This window comes from Ochotona curzoniae, unplaced genomic scaffold (assembly GCF_017591425.1).
Source record: "Ochotona curzoniae isolate NIBS_2020 unplaced genomic scaffold, NIBS_Ocur_1.0 contig_4501, whole genome shotgun sequence".
NCBI classification, from domain to species: Eukaryota; Metazoa; Chordata; class Mammalia; order Lagomorpha; family Ochotonidae; genus Ochotona; species Ochotona curzoniae.
This window is the reverse complement of record NW_024466307.1, coordinates 9145286-9162999: the sequence shown is the minus strand read 5'-3', so window position 1 is coordinate 9162999 and position 17714 is coordinate 9145286. Positions and strand designations below refer to the sequence as shown.

Here is a 17714-nt window from a genome sequence, read left to right as displayed (position 1 = left end):
TAGGATCCCGGTGTGCACAAGGTGAGGACCCCATGCTATGCCGGGTCCAGAATATTGTAATTTAAATACTGAAAGATACAGTGGTTACAATATTACATAAGATGATGAGGTAATAAGGGAGATGTTGAAAACAAAAATAGTATAAACTATTCATATCAAAATAAGGAAAAATACTATTGTAGCCCTTATTTTTACATCTGATCACCTAGTTGCAGCTTGTCTTTATAATTGTCTTCTTCCGCTATCCATTCAGCATTTCCCTTTGTTAAACCAATTTCTGGCTAAGAGTCTTTTCTTGGTAAAAAATGACCCACACCTTCATGCTTGAACGAACTGGACCATTAGCAGCCATGCCTCAGTTGGCATACTGTGCCATTGACTGCAATTACAGAGGTCACTGGCAGGCATTCTAGAACATTTTTCTACATTATAAATATATTCTTCCTTACCCTCACTGTATAATGGCAACTCGATCTTTCTTTGAAATCACAATCCATTAACCACCTATTATGGCAACACTGGTTCCTGTTGACTCAGTGGCATAGAAACCCAATGTGGCAGAGATAGCGGTCTCAGCTTCCGAATTCCCAATTCATTCTTATGTCTCCTGAAGAAAATATTTCTCGCCTTTGAAGCAACACCTTTAGATCAGCAGAGCCTCAAGTCAGAGAATGGGAACAGTAGTTTTGCTGGGTTAGGCTAAAGCACACCATGCAGTAAATGTCAGTTTAGAACAGATTCCGTATCCTAGAAGAAGGTGTCCTAGCCCTGCAGCAGTTGCTATCCAGCAGATACTACACTGAATCTTCAAGCCTGATGCGTAGGAGTGCTCATCGACACAGGGGATGCTGGCAGACCTCAGGTCTTTGGCTGTGCTCTCAACCTGCTCTAGTGGAAGCCAGCTGCCATTCGTAAGCTGCTCCGTGGAAGGGCCAGGTACCACTAAGGACCTGATTTCTGCCAACAGGCGCATGAATGACATTGGATGGGTATTCTCTGCCAGAGCAGAGCCCGAGATGACTGCAGCCCCAGCCAACAAATTGATTAAGGCTCCCCGAGAGACCTTGAACCAGAGTCACCCCGCTTGGATTCACAAAAGCTGTGAGGTGATGCATGTGTTGTTTTAAGCTGCCAAGTTTTGGGTTGATTCCTTCCACAATAGTAGATAGCAGATAACAGGTTTAAGCTTCCAATTCTAGTTGAGAGTAAAAGCATATATGGCTCATCCGAGCTCTTTCTAAAAGATGCTTCAAATCTCACTGAAGACCATGTCTACTTTGCTTCCTCACAATGTGATTAGAATTTGCTGAGAAAGATCTTTTTTTTTTTTTACCATATCCACTTTATCTTATTCTGTCATGTTTATTATTCAGCTTTTCTCGAAGTAACTTTTTTTGCCTTAGGACAGAACTTGCTACTCTGTGTAATAACCTCCTATTCCCTCTTGGTCTTCATCTTAACAGACTTAACAGATGAGAGAAGGATTTCACATACACTCCCAGCACATGTCTATTTATTCCTCGTGTTGTTTTTGAGTGCTTACTATATTCCAGAAACTCTTCTGGAAGCTGATGATGTAGCAGAGCTTATCATGTATGGTTTGTTCGTAGAAATTAAAATAAGAAGTATTCTTCCTTGGTCCTATGCTGGTGGGTAGATTCTACCATTTGAAAGGTTAGTTTGCATCACACAATAAAAGAGGGTTAGCACAATTTCCACATCTGCTTATAAAAATGAAATGGTTTTTCAGTGAAAAGCTGTGGTTTCTCCCCCCGCAAAAAAAAATCCTTTAAAATACTGAGCAAGGAATCTGATCATATCAGAGGGTTAACTTACTAAATGCATGAAAGAAAGGAACAAGAAGGCAAATGTAATAGACTGAGCTGGCTGTGATGATAAAATAAACATGTGAGATTGATGGCGTCGACTGGGCTGGTGGCAGTGGGAATGGGAACGGGAGGTGAGCTCTGACAAATATCACCTGGGAGTCATCCACACTCCTTGATGGGCAAGACATGGAGTAAAGGAGGCTACGGAAAGGCAGGAGGCCAGAGGAGCTCCAAGGTAAGTGGCTGAGATGGTGAAATTGTCATTCCTGGAGGGGAAAGTCAGTTAAAGACAGGAGACAATGAAATTGTTCTATGACCCATTTCATTGAGGTGGAGCAGGAAATTAAAATTTGAATAAAGAAAAAGTGTTGAAATACCTCTGAAACATCTGGATTTCTCTGATCATTAATTCTGCTATTTATAATTTAAAATGTTAATATTATTTGAAGATTTGAACATGCACTGACCAGAAATTTGTAATGGATATGTGGGATAAGTGTTCAAGATTATCAGGTTTATGAAGTCTTTTTTCTTTTCCAGCTTGCTAAATTATAAAACCTTTGTCTTAAGTTATGATATGCTTATATCTTTTTATCGCAAGTTTCTCAGGGTTAACAGTGAAATTACTTATAGAAACACATGCTCATTTATTGTTAAACTTTACCCTTTATAACTAAATCTATTTCTCTTTATTTAAAAAACTCATAAATTCATTTTATATGAGTGTTATTTACTTGCATATATTTAATTTAAAAGCAGGTCCCAATCATTTTTTAAGGTTTATTTTATTTTTATTGGAAAATCAGATATTACAGAGAGAAGGAAAGACAGAGAGAAAGATTTCCAACCACTGATTCACTCACCAAGTGCCCGAAACAGCCAGAGCTGAGCCGATCTGGAGCCAGGAGCAGGAGACTTTCCTCCAGGTCTGCCACGCGGGTACAGGATGCCAAGGCTTTGGGCCATTCTCGACTGCCTTCCCAGGCCACAAACAGGGAGTCGATGGAAAGCCAGGCCGCCAGGACATGAACTGGCACCCATATGGGATCCTGGCGAGTGCATGGTGAGAACTTGAGCTGCTAGGCTACTGTGCTGGGCCCTCCAATAATTTTTTAAATCTCTTTAAGATATTGATAATTATTTTCAATAGTCATATTCAGTTAATTTTGGATATATCTTTTTTTTAAGCATTTATCTGATTTGAAAGGTAAGGTTACAAAGGGAAAGAGGCATGGGAGTTGGGAAAGAGAACTTTGTTCGTTCAGTCCCCAAATGGCCACAGCAGCAAAGGCTGGGGCATGTCGAAGCCAGGAGTCTCAGACTCTGTCTGGGTCTCCCACATGGCCAGGAGACCAAACACTTGGGCCATCTTCCACTTCTTTCACAGGCATGTTAGCAGGGACCTGGATTGGAAAAGGATTAACCTGGTCCAGAGGTTGTCATTTCTGTTAGGTGCATTTACGTGTAGTGTAATGGAAACTGTGCGTCTTTTACTCTACAGTGAGAGCAGGGTAAAAATTGGAACAGAGAGGACCATGATTGCACCCTGACCAGAGTGAACAGTGCAAGGTTATCTTCTGAGAGCTCTACCAATGAATTACATCAAATCTGTTCTGTTGATATTAATAAAAATAAAAAAGAATGTCCCCACAGCCTTTCTCCACCAGTAAGGGCAAACACAGTTAAAAAGGTTGCTTAATCCTGCCTGGCATAATAGTACCTCTGTCTGTTTCTGACTATCTCTAAATATTCCTGACCCAAAACAAGCTGCCTCTCAGGTCTGCCAACTCAGCTCAGCCCTTCTGGCTGCCTGATCCACAGAGGTGAAATCTCTTTAGGCGCTGGTGAAGGTTGTCAGGTGTTTGTACTTACCATTATTGAAACACAGGAAGCTCATAGCTAAGAAATACCCAAGATCCATCGAGAAAGGCTCAGGGGCTCTTTCTCAGCAGAAGGCCTTTGCAAAGTTTCTAACTATGCAGTTCTGCTGTATATTTGTCCTGAGTGCTATTCCTGAGAAATTGGGTTGTGGAAGAGTCATGTTTTAAAATAATAAAAGGAATGACAACAAACAGAAGTAATGGCAACGGCCTGCCCAGTTTCACAGTGGGTTAAACTGTCATTTGCAATGCCAACACCCCATAAGGGATTACCAGTTCAAGCCCCAGCTGCTCCATTTCCAGTGCAGTCCAGCTTCCTGCTAATAGTCCTATGGAGGAGACCAGGATGGAGACGTGTATCTGTCCATCCATCTCTCCAGCACATCTCTCCATCCATTCCTCCATCCATCCATCATCTGTCTTTTCTTTTTTGTGCCTCTGAATTTCAAATAAATGTCTTATTTTTAAAAATAAAAGTAATGACAAAATTTTAATATTGTTAATCTGAAGTCATGGAAATCCAGGAGATTGTTTGTTGGCAGCACAGGTAGATTCCGGCTTTTCCGAATGTATTTTATAAGAGTAAAAACACCCTTTATTGTGCTGTTGTTTGCAAATAGCTATCATTTCACCCATGTGCTTGTTCCCTGTCGTCTCCTATGCAGAGCAGTTATGAAAATAATCTCATATGCCAAAAAAATCTTACTTAGTTACCACTCTGATTTGATTATCTCTTTTTCCATGTTCCCATAACTTTAATGTTCTAGTTGTTTATGCCTGGCCCACTTTCCTTAACTGTATAACACACCTTTTATATCTTAAATGGCCTTAGGAGTTGAATACTTGCAGATCCTCATAAAGGATTTACAGTATAATCATTTCAGTATATTTTGAGGTACTTTCCCGTGAACCACATGGTTGTAATGTGTGATGTTAACTTTCTCACTCTGAGGTGGGAGGCATCTTTTCTGATAGTACTTGGCTGCCAGAGTTTTCCTGGATTCCTGACTTGACTTCCTAGATGCAGGGAGGGACTTGCCAGTGACTTAGTCTGTGGAGCTTGTCCCCTGCATGTGCCTTTGTCTTCCTTCTTAACTAATAGAGTGTGAAAGTGCTGCACTGCCCTTCAGAGTGGCAGCACCTGTTACACTACGCCCGCCTGGACAGTGCTAGCTAATGAGGTGCCCTACAGAGCCAGGGAGACAACAAAAAGCAACACCCCACCTAGCCCACCTTGCCTGCTCTATCTAGTGGGGGCATCCAAAAAGGTTGTTTTTGGTGCTTTTTTTTCTTTAGACTTTACTAGAAAAAGGGCACTTCTGATATACTCTTGAGTGATTGAGCAAAGCCCTGTCCCTCTTTGGAATTTAAGTAGCCAACTGAATATCTGATGCACAGAATGACATTAAGCCAAAGGCGAATTCACTCTCACATCCAGTGTTTTTTACCCTTGCTATACTGAGAGCACTGTGGATTAGGACATTTTGTGGCATCTAAGCACAACGTGAGTGGTTTCTAGAATATTCTTTGGGGAGGTTGTTCTTGTCTCCTATTTGGAAAGCTCAAATTGTTTAGGAAATAAATATATCTAAGAGGGAAGGGCACATATTCAGAGGGGAAGGGAGGGTCGCTGCAGACTCCAGGCTTCCCAGAAACGTGAGACTTGAACGAAGCCTTCAAGGATGTGTGTTCCCAGCTCTGCCTCCCACCTGTTCCTGCTTTGCACCTTTAGTGGAAACTGGCTGTTGGTTTTTACCTCCTTAGAAAAGAAAGTACGCAAGAACCAAATTACAAATCCTGAGATTTTGAACATTTATACTGAGAACAACTTTTTCCGAAAAACCACTCTATTCCAATGATCCTAAGAACAGAAAAGTCCTAAGTTCACTTCGGGTGAGGGAGCTGTGCTGTTCTCCCAACAATTTCTCTTCTCACCTAGATAACAAATACACAGAGGCCTGATACAGGTGCCTTTCCTCTTTCTGCTTTGTAATTCCCTGCGGACAAGACCAGTCTGGTCCTTACATTGTAATCTGATCACTTCCCACTGGGGTCCCAGTATTTGCTGGTGGTGATGTGTTAGTCTTTGCAGCACCCCAGCCCAAGCAGCCCTGGTTGTCTTGCGCCTTCCCCTCAGCTGCCATCCCTCTACTGCTGCCCTGAGGTGCACTCCCATCACCCTGTTCCATAGCACTTCAAACATACTTTTAAGGAGATACCAGGCCTTTCCTTAAGAAAGCGGGTTTTCCTCCGTGACAGCACCACATGCATAACCTGGGGAGTATGTGCATGGGTACATCCCTGGGGCCAGGCACAATACAGCAAGTTAATATAGCCTCATTTTAAAAAATTTAATATATTTTGTTAGCTATTATATCTCTACCTCAGTTTGTCCAAAAACCTGCTTTGATTCTCTGGAGCTCACTTTTATCCAATTTGCTGAAACTTTTTTTTTTTAATTTATTTTATTTGAAACAGTTATAGAGACAAAGAAGGAGAGACAGAGAGAAGGATCCTCCATCCACTGGGACACTCCCTAAATGGCTCAACAGCCTGAAGCTAGGAGCCAGGATTTTCTTCCAGGTCTCCCATGTATGTGCATAGTCCCAAGGCTTTTATAGGCCATCCTCCACTGCTCTCCCAGGGCATAAACAGGGAGCTGGATCAGAAGTTGAGCAGCCTGGGCACAAACCACAAACACAAACCACAAACAGTGCCCATATGGGATGATGGCACTGCAGGCAGCTGATTAGCATGCATTGCTCTGTGTGGCCCATGCTGAAAACATACTTAGAGAACTGTTATTAACAGTAAATTTGTAATAAACTTTCTGAGGTTTTTCATGAACTTTTTGAAGTTCATACATATGTTTACTTACTGTCTCTTGTATGCCTCTGTGTGATCAACTTTCACTCTGCTTAGAAGATACTGGTTGCTTTATTATTTTGAAGGAAAAAAAAGTATCATATAAGTATACTTGGAATAAAAAGGTATCAACAAAACTATTCTCAAGTGCAATTTATATATTGTAAGCTCTTTTTCTTTTTCATAGACCATGATATTGAAACCTAGTTCAAAGCAAATATGGAGGAAATCTGTTCACCATTAATGCCATAGTTTCCTTTACCAAATATTAAAAAAAATGCCTTGCCTCACCACTTGGTACCAGATTTGTACTGAGGATTGGACACTGAGCAACAGCAAGGACACTGCTCAAGGCCAGCACACAGCCTGGCAGGGGGTGCAGTGAAGATACAGACAACAGACAATTAACCAGACACAGCCCATAGGGTGGCACTTTATTTCCGCATTCTTCTCCCTCTCTCCATTGCCTTAAGGTCATACCTGTGACCTTGTTACTCATCATTTTGACTTGGGTTAAACTTCAAGGCACTATTCCCCTCTACAAAGAAGTATTTAAGGGCTTTATTCTAGTACAAGAGTGACAAGATGGTGAGACTACTGGGAAGATCCAGTTTCTCACAGTTAAAAGGGAATTAAACGGGCTTCACTTATGAAATTGTGAAGGCAAGAATCCATTCAGTCACTTGGCAAGCATAAATTGAGTGCTGCATCAGTAAGGATTCTGTTATGTTCTAGGATTTAAAACTCCTACATGCATGTCTCGCATATCTCATAGCCTAGGTGAAGAGTCAAAGAACAAATCTTACCAATAATATGATAGTAAAAGCTTATATAAAGTCCAAGAAGTGTACCACCGAAACAGTATATAAAGTCTGTCTTGCCTAGAGGGAAGACTTACACAAAGTAGATGCAAATTGAGTCCTGAAAGTGAGTGGGAGTGGGGGAAGGTGTTTAGCCTAGCAGTTGAGCACTGATTGAGACACCCATGAATCAGGCTTTGGGTTCCAACATCTGGCTCTGCTCCTGCCTCCAGCTTCCCACTGCTGCAGACTCTGCTTGGCAACAGTGACGCCTCCAGGAACTGGGTTCCCGCTGCTCTCATGAGAAACCTGCATTTATTTGGGGGCGGGGGGGGGATGGGGAGAAGAGGCAGTTGAATTTGGTTTCAGCTAAGAGCCTTTGCAAGCTTTGTCATGGTAAACTGATAAGAGAATTTTCTTTTTCTTCCTCTGAAAAGAAATAATTTTAAAAATTATAATAAATGAAGGTAACTGAAAGTTCCTCATGCTTTCATTACTTATCAATGGCGACCATGTAGCTTGTATGTGCCAGCCTACTCAGTGAGGTCCCTGCCCTCTCTTCAGAGGGGAAACAGACTTGCAGATAGACAAAGAAATATTAGAGGTTGGTACATGTTATGCCAGAAAGGAATGTGGGTTAAGGAAAAATGGTTGCTGTTTTAAACAAAATGCTCAAGGAACGCCCTCCTTGATTAGAGAATATTTGAGTGTAATCCTGAATGATAAAGAATAATGAGATGAAGAAGCAGAGAGAAGCCATCCCAGACAGAATGCGTAAAAATTTGCCATCTCCAGGACATGAAGCAAGATGGGCTGAGGGTGGATGAAGCTGAAGAGAAGGAAGAAGCCAAAAGGTAAAAAGCGGCAGGTCCCATGCCCAGGCATTTGAATGCCCGCATTGCTGGTTGAGAGACCAGAGTTTACATTTTGAAGATATTTTTAAGATAAAACTAGTGTGCTGAGATTTTTCTTTGCTTGCATTGTGTTTAGCTTTTTGGAAGTTTTACCTTCAGCAGCATCATGCAAGATGAACTTAAAGGAGTAGTACAGTCAGTTATGAGGTTGCTGGGATACAGGGCATCCGAGAAGTTACAGGGCCTAAATCAAAACAGTGAATGAGGTTAGGGAGGAGACGGTAGGATTTGTACGTCTTAGGAGGCCCAGTGTGTAAGATCCCATCCAATGCCCTCTGTAGGATGGGGGCAGTCGAAAACAGCCCTACAGTTTAAGCCTGGGTGACTAGGTGGACCATGATACTGTAGGCTCCCAGAGGAGAGGCAGGTTTAGAAAGAAGCACAGAAAATAATTCTAGTTCATGGCTATGGAAAATACAGAGAAGGAAATTAAAAGTCAGAGCTGATATGCCAGCTGCATTAGCTAACAAGAAAGAGTAAGGTGAGGGGTGAACATTATCACGTATTGCGTTGAAGTTCCTTAAGTTGAAGATCTTTAAAAGGACACTGGATTTGCCCATCAGAAGGTTTACCAGTGAGTTCAAGCATGGGTTCAGTAGATTTGGCTGGAGCCAGAGCCATCTGGTAGCTGAGCTAAAGGATGAAAGGCTAAAACGGTGGGATTGCCCAGCGAAGGCCAGGTGTTCCTCCCCCATTATAAGCTTTGAACCCAAGGTCAGTCTAGTCCTCTCTTCCCCCTCCCTTCTTCCCTGTCCTTGCTCAGAGCGTGTGACTGGAAGCTGAGTTGGAGCCATGAAAGGGGCGTTTGGACAAAATAAGATCCAAGAGTCCCAAGTGGGAGAGTTGCTGTGGGTGGTGGGGTCTCATGGCTCTTGGTGAGTCAGCCGCCGCTGATAGGGACAGCAGTTGAGGCTGGACTGGCACCCTGCCTCCAGAGGAACAGCTGACACTCATAGTTGTCTGTTGGGTGAGGAATGTCTGGACCAGAAAGCTGTGGCAGGACAGGTGGCCGACGACTGATGGGGAATAGAGCGAGGTCAGAAGCTGCCTGCAGAAGCAGTGGAAGATCGCAGGTTGGTAAGTTGGTATTTACTAGAAAGGCAGACATGCCTAGGTTTCTCTGGACACAGAGAATAAACCTGTATGGAGACTGCTGGCCGAACTGAGGAGCAGCCCCAGCATTCAGTGGCATACAGGTGTGTAGTGTCTGTGAAGGCAGAGTGTATGGCTCGGGGGGGCCATGAGTTCCCCAAGGACTGCGAGTGAACACCCAAATGAAAACCAGAGTTCTATTCAGGCAGAGGATGGGGGAAATGACCAAGGGACTCCTGATAACTTAGAAGTGCAGTGCCCAAGAGGCAGGCTTTGTTGCGGCTGGGTTTTGCCAGGGCTGCCCACCTCCACCCAAGCACACCTATGCCCTGTTCTTTGGCCGGCAACGCTGTCTCCGCCCGCTGGGGGGCGGGGCTGGAGGGCGAGACTGGTGGCTCGAGAGCCATCAGTTCCTACCAGACTCCGCTGGAGTGCCATCCTGCCCATGGCTGGACACAGGCCCTCAAACTTGTGCCCCCTCCTGGGCATTAGCGGGGACAGCCCCGGAGGGCCAGTGCCTGTGCGACTTGACACTCCGACCTGGGTGGGCACCCAGTCGTGCCCTGGCAGCCTGGTGATCTGGCCAGAGGTCGTGCCGACAATTGGGCCAGGAATCTGCCCAGGCCCTAAGGTTTGGGGAGTGCCGCTGGGCCACCCATCCTACGAATTATGGGGCCAGGTGGCTCACTCCAGGCTTGGAGCTGGTGAGGCAGGGACCCACTTTTGGAGCTCCCCAGAGGGCACCTGCGCGGGACCCTACTTCGCCCTGCGGGTCATCCCTAACTTGGCGCTGCCAGAGGACATCTCAGCCATTGAGAAAGAGGTGAAGCAGCTGGCCAACGAGCTGAGGGAGAAGAGACTGACCCTGGGCTATTCGCAGGCCGACGTGGGGTTGGCCGTGGGAGCGCTGTGTGGGAAGGTGCTCAGCCAGACCACCATCTGCCGCTTCGAGGCTCAGCAGCTGAGCCTCGCCAACATGTGGAAGCTGCAACCACTGCTGAAAATGTGGCTGCAGGAGGTGGATGAGAAGAACCTTCTCGGCTTATGCAAAATGGAGATGATCCTGCAGCAGAGCCGGAAGCGGAGATGTGTCAGCAGGGAGAAACGGATCAGAAACCACCTGGAGAGATTCTTCCTGCAGTGCCCCAAGCCCACGGCCCAGCAGATCAGCCGCCTCGCAGGCCACCTTCGGCTGCAGCAGGACGTGGTCCGGGTGTGGTTCCTTAATCGGAGCAGGATGAGCAGTGGGCCCAGCAGCGAGGCCTTGGCTCAGGAGGCTGTGGTGGCCGCCAGGCCTCCTTTCCCAGTCCCTCCCGTGGGCTTCCCGCTGTGCCCTGGGCTCCATTTTGAGCTCCCTCTCTCTGGGGGGTGCTGTTTGACACCTCTCTACTCCCCTGGCCCTGTGCCCACGGGGATGGCTCTCCTGCCGGCCCCCATCGCCACCGTGGGCCTTCCCAGACTTTCCAACTAAGGAGCTGCCTCTCCAGGAAGGTCAGGGACACCGCACTGGGCAGCTGACTCTCGTTTCAGCATTAAGTTCACGAGTACAAGTTAGGAGAGCTTGGTGGGGATGAGGATGGGAGTTTAAGAACAGGGAGGAGGGAAGTTGGAGCTGTTGCTTTGTGCTTCTCCCTAGCATTGCTTGTAAAGTATAGTCACCGTGTATAGCTAAATGGTTCTACTATTTTGTTTCTCTTTGTTGTTGTTAATTGAAGATTCATTATGTCTATTATTCTTTGTGGTTAGCAGTGAACAATAGGGTGTTTTTTTTTCTTTATGAACAAAATATAAAATGAAAAACTCAAGCCACCAAAGATTGGACCAGTTTTTGTTAAACACACACACAACAGAATGTTGTGTAAACACAAACACAAAGCCAGGGCAGTAGTTTCTTCCCGAGGAGGCTGAGAATGGGAAGGAAAGGAGACCACAGGCGCCCACCTGCCTATGCCTCTCAGACACAGCCTTCAGGGTCCCAGCTAGGGTGGGGGTCTCAGTCAGCTCTGTCCCCCCGCGCCGTGGAGTGGGGCATTTCCTTGTGCTGCTATCCTCATTCTAGTCTACACTGCAGTCCAGCCCAGCTCCAGTTAGCTTTTCTGTGTGTCAGTTCCATTAGATTTGTCCCCTAGGAATTGTCTTACTCCCCTTGGAGGTCAGGTGTGCTTTTGAGAGGGTGTTTGTGATGGTGATCCAGCACTTCTTAAAATCGTTTTCTAGCCTCTTCTCTGTGTTGGTTCTTTCTTATTTTCTATTCATACTGTGGTCAGTTTTGGCCATCACATACTCACTGGAAACAAATCCTGTCTTCAGATCTGCTGCCATGCACTTCTGCACACCATGTTACTTATTAATTCCATTGCTAGGTGTTAGTATCCGAGTTTATGTCTTTTTTATGCTTAGTTAGCTTGTCATTTTTGCTTTCTCTTTTTCTTTAATTAGTCTTACAAAAGATTTCTCAAAGGGTCTTTTTTTAAGAATAAGCATTTTGGGGTAAGTATGGTGGCATAGCAGGTCCATCCTCCACCTGTGGCACCAGGATCCCATGTAGGCATTTGTTTCTAGTTCTGGCTGCTCCACTTTTTTCCACCTTATGTCCTGGGAAATCATCTGAGAATGTCTAAAGACCTTGGGATCCTGCACCCACCGGGAGACCTGGGAAGAAGTTACTGCCTTCTAGCTTTGAGTCAACTCAGCCCCAGCTGTTAAGACCAGTTTGAGAGTGAAGTAACATTCGGAAGATACTCTCTCTCTCTCTCTCTCTCTCTCTCTCTCTCTCTCCCCTTCTCTGAAAATCTGCCTTTCAAATAAAAATTAGTAAATCTCTTTTTAAAAAGATTAAGCCTCTTGATTTTTATCACTCATCAATTTTAGCTTTTATTTTTAATAATTGTTTTTTCCTAGTTTCTTTTACTGTTCCTTTTCTCGTGTGGGTGAGTACTTTGTCTGTCTGTTGTTTTGCTTTGTTTTGTTTTACCAGTAGCAAATCAAAACCACAATGAGTACCACTTCACAGCTACTAGGATGTCTGTTTTTTTAAGAATGAGGCTAACAAGCAGGTGCAAGGAATGGAGAAATTGGAACCTTTCTATTTTCCTTATGACTAATGATGATTGGCATATTGTCTCATTGTATGTCTTCTTTGAAGAAATATCTGTTCAAGTCCTTTAGCCATTTGAACAATTGAGTTTTCTTTCCTCTATATCTTCTGAATATCAGACCTTTACCGGATGTAGGATTCATGTTTTCCACCTTTCTGCAGGTTGTTTTATGTTAGTCCCTCGACAAGGTCCCGTCATGCACAGATTTTTTTTCATTTTGATTAGACAGATTTATTGCTTTTTCCTTTTGTTGCTTGTGCTTTTAGTGTCACCAAATCCGAGTTCATGAGAATTTGCTCCTAGGAACTTCTGTGAATATTGTAGTTTTATCTCTGTTATTTCCATCTTTTTCCCATCTTGAGTTACTGTGTATAGCGTAGGATCAGCTGCGTTCTTTGGCATGTACCATCCGCTTTCCCAGCAGCATTTGTTAGGGAGAATATTGTTACTCTTGACAACCTTAGCAAGAAGCAGTTGGCAATAGGTGCTAGAGATTATCTCTGATTCTCAACTCTCCATCCACCAATCTAAGTCTGTCCTTTTATGAATGACACATTTTCTGACTACTAAAGCTTCGTAGTCAGTTTTGAAATTGGGAATTGTTAATCTTCTAGTTTTACTCTTCTTTTTCAGTAAGACTGAACCATCCTGGTCACTTGAAATTCTTTATGAATTCTACTATCATTTTTTCCCATTTCTTCCACAAGCATCACTAGAATTGTGTTGGGGTTTGCCTTGCATCTGCATATTGTTCTGGAGTACATTCTAATCTAAACAGTCTCTCACCTCATGTACAGAAGATATCTTTCCATATATATCTTGTTATGTTTCTTTGAGCAGTGTTTTATAATGTTTGGTGTACAAGCCTTGCACTCCCTTGTTTGATTTTATCACTGGGTATTTTTGCCTATTTCTAATAGAAACAGAATTATTTTTCTTAATTTTCTTTTTAGATTGTTAGAGTATACAAATGGAACTAAAATTTTTCTATGCTACTATATACTGCAACTTTGTTAATTTAGTTTCAAAAGATCTTTTTTGTACATTATTCAGTGTTTTATACATAAAAACTGATGTCATCTGTGAATAGAAATAGTTTCCTTTTGTCATTTTAGTTTCAATGCCCTTTTTCTCTCCTGATTGCCCTGGTGGGAAAAAAAAACCCTGTGCTATTGTGTCAAACTGGCACAAACAGGAATCTTTATCTTTGCCCTTCACCTCAGGGGAAAGTTGTTGAGTCTTCTTACCATGGCAGTTAGTGTTAGATCTCGATTTTCCATATGCAGCCTTTATCATGTTTATGGAAGGAAGGATCTTGGTTTATCAATTTTCCCTGAATTAATGAGAAAAGAAAGTACTCATGTTCTTAGGATCATCATAAGTGCCAATTCTACCACTTCCTTCCCCAGAACAACCACCATTTCACTTACAACTAAGATGCCTCAGCATTTTCATTATATCCCTTTATGCTTTAGTGGCCTTCTCCAGTTTGATGGGATCAGATCTTGAATCAGATTACCCATACTCAATAGCATTTAATAGCCCAGGTACAGCTCAACTTTCAGGAACAAATTTTGAAGACAGAAGGTCAAGTAAATATCCCTATGGTGTTTACATCACACCAACATTTTACTCAGTCATCAAGAACAAATTGTGGGGCCCAGCACGGTGGCCTAGCAGCTAAAGTCCTCACCTTGAACGCGCCGGGATCCCATACGATGCCAGTTCTAATCCCGGTAGCCCTGCTTCCCATCCAGCTCCCTGCTTGTGGTCTGGGAAAGCAATTGAGAACGGCCCAAAGTCTTGGGACCCTGCACCCTCATGGGAGACCTGCAGGAAATTCCTGGCTTCTGGCTTCAGATCAGCTCAGCTCCAGCCATTGCGGTCACGTGGGGAGTGAATCATCGGATGGAAGATCTTCCTCTCTGTTTATCTGACTTTGCAATAAAAATAAATGAATCTTTAAGAAAACAAAACAAAACAAAAGAACAAATTGTGACCAATTTAAATTTCAAAGTATAACTGCATACTGCACTGTTTCATATGGACGGTAGAGGTTACACATACATACCTTTAAGGTGAGGTGGATGCTCCTGTTTATTTCATCCAAAATATACAGTCACATTGGAAAAATGACCACAGAGCAGGTACAAGTGAACTACCAGTACAGCTCCCATGATCCTGTGCTCCTGACGACAGAACCCAAAGTAGGGCCCAGGGAGCAGAAGTCTTGTTTCCACAGTGAAGTTTTCTATTCTTGAGGTTTACGTAACAGCTCTAGTAAAACTTAAAATGTGCCCTTAATCCTCCAGGGGGAAAATAGTTTAGAAACTTGAAACCACAGGAGCTCTTAAACCGAACTGAGCGCTAGTGAGTTGGCAGTCTTATATGGGGTAAAAGGCTGAGTTAGAGACTGGATCTCTGCCCAGCTTTATGGCATACCAGGAGACTCTTTCCTGCCTCACACTAACATCAGAAATGCAGCATGGCAATGCATGCTTTTTCTTCTTGTCAACATCAGAAGGTTGCTTTCTGATCACGGAGCTTTTTAGCGAAATTGAAGCCAAACCTCAACTGCTTAGTCTTAAACTTATTAAGTGACTAATACGTTAGTATTGAACTGCACACAACACCAACCCATTCACTCCTTCCACAGCCTTTCTAGAAAGCCTTGTAAGGGAGACGCTTGTGAGGAGAGTCAGGAGGTGTTCATGACCAGACAAAGCCCTGACTGCCGTGTGCATTGCTCTAGGGAAGCACTGTCCTGGGTGCTCCCTCGGTTCACTGCTCCCTGCAGATCGGGGGTGGTGCTGGACTCTGCCACTCCCTCAGCACCTGCATGGCTGCATCACTCCCACACCTGTTCCCAGTCTGCCTAGGAAGCACAGGGGTACGCGCTCTTCAGCCTGCAGGGGATGGGAACCTCAGCGAGGGGAGAAGAGTGCGGTGCTAAGGGATCAACAATTTTGGACACTACAGAGGTCAACATACCAGAACAGCCAGGTGAGACAGACCAGTAACAGGGACACCATCTGTCCCTAAGCGAGAAGCGTTCCAGTAGAGAACGTAGAACAAGACGCGAACGAACTTCCAAAGTGCCAGAACGTGCCAGATTTACCCCCCACCTCAATTATAGGCTTGGAAAACAACACCTTTCCAGCCTTGTTTCAGTAAGATCTTTATTTTCTAGATTTTGTACAAGTCGTTCAACCAGAGCCATACATTTTTATCTTAAGGTCCAAGGGGTTCTATGTAAAAATACTAACAGGAATGTAATGCTTTTAAATAAGAAGTGGAAGAATCTTTATCCTCTTTATTCAAGTCTCCTGAAATGACACACTCCATAAATAAATAAATATATATATAATTTTTCTTTGTAAGCCGAGTTTCTTCCATCAGTCAGTAAACACTCTATTTGGTGCACATTCTCTGTGTACATATATGCTCCCTGTGACCATTTAGGAAACAGGTGCTTGAGTTGGTGAGACTTAAATATTTTCTCACAGCTGATCCAGTGATAATTGCAGTTGAAATAAAACCATATATAAATAAAATATCACTTTTTCTCAAAATGGAAGTATAGAGTTTAAGTCATTGTTTTCTTGAGGACCATAAGGATCCATGTATTGGGTGGAGCATCCTATAAATCATTAGCCTTTTTACCTCCATCTGCACTAAGACTCGCCGCAGAATTCTGCCTGCCCTAATCATATACATATGCATGTGCTTCCCATTCCATTATGTGCCTTCACATTGTTTTTGAAAACTGTACAGTAAGAGTGATTTGGTTTCTCAATTATCCTTCCAAAACATGTGCAAGTGCATAAACCTTCATGCTTTACATATGCAGAAACTTGAGCTGTGTAGACCTTCGCTATCATACCAGGACATTGCAGCAAAATGATAATCCCCAGCAGAACAAGTTTAGGCCATCTCAGACATCCTGGTGTGGTCCAAACCAACTGCCCCTCCTCCTCCAGGCTCTACAGCCTCACCTTCCCGGCAGCTGGAATATAGTACCTCTGTACTTCTTCCTTAGTGACTGAATAATAAGCACCTGTCACACATGACTCAGTGAGGATCAAGAGTTAGAAAAGGAGTGCGTAGGCTCAGTAGAGGAACGAGGTGAGAATATCAAGGATCATTTAACCAAGTAACCAGTGTTAGAAGAACGGCCCAAGGAGCAACACAGAAAGGAGCAAATAGCTCAGTGGGATTCATGGGGAAGCCTCTGTTGATCAGGGAATACTATGAACTAAGACTTGAAGGTTATGCTAGTCTCTATATCTACTCTGTCAGGACACACTTAAATAGCAGAATGATGGACTTGGGACTGTTCTTGAACAGCTATACTGTTGTAATAATAAAGGCGAAATTGGTGGGAGGAGGGGATTTAGGAAGAGGGAAAGAAGAAATCCCAAAGCCTATGGAACTGTGTCATAAAAATAAAATTCTTAAAAGATTTATTTATTTTTATTGGAAAGCCAGATAAACAGAGAGGAGAGACAGAGAGAAAATATCTTGATCTGTTGATTCACTCTCCAGGTGGCCACAACTGCCAGAGCTTAGCCTGTCTGAAGCCAGGAGCTAGGAACTTCCTCCAGGTCTCCCACGTGGGTGCAGGGTCCCAAGGCTTTGGGCTGTCCTTGACTGCTTTCCCAGGCCACAGGCAGGGAGCTGCATGGGAAGTGGGGAGCTGCTGGAATTAGAACTGACATATGGGATCCCATTGAGTTTAAGGCAAGAACTTTAGCCACTAGGCTACCATGCTGGGTCCAAAAATAAATTTTTAAAAAGTACTTTTAAACAGACACTCCAGTAAACAAGATACATGAATGGCAAACACTTAAAAGTGTGGGGAAAAAAAAGAAAAATAAGGATAGCTAGGAATTGGGAAAGGAAGGCAGAGGGAGAAAAAGTCAGGAGTAGAAAGGAAAGTGAAGGGTGGCTTAGAATCTAGGTTGTGATTAGTTACTGCAATTGAGAGTTAAATGTAGTGGTTAAAAACCCTGACATGCATAGCCAAAAAGCTATGTAGTTCTTAATGTTTAATTGCATAGGCCTTCCAAAATGCATTAGGACACATAGTTTCTTATTCTTTAACTGAAAAATAAATGTATCAATCTTAAGAATATTTTAAGCAACATAGTATATATATTTTCTGTAATTGTGCTTTTTAGATGGTGTTACCATTTAAGTCACCAAATCCTTCAGGGAACTGGCTTTTACTTGGAGT

The 17714-nt window shown here is 43.5% G+C and overlaps 2 protein-coding genes across 6 annotated transcripts in view; both read left to right on the top strand.

Annotated features, from left to right (window-relative positions):
• FAM172A (family with sequence similarity 172 member A) overlaps nucleotides 1-17714 on the top strand; it is a 270353-nt gene that overhangs the window by 178640 nt on the left and 73999 nt on the right. The window lies entirely within an intron of this gene.
• On the top strand, nucleotides 6421-11185 carry POU5F2 (POU domain class 5, transcription factor 2). The gene has a single exon (XM_040986039.1). It carries the CDS (start codon nucleotides 9529-9531, stop codon nucleotides 10849-10851), a length of 1323 nt encoding a protein of 440 aa, XP_040841973.1. The 5' UTR covers nucleotides 6421-9528; the 3' UTR covers nucleotides 10852-11185.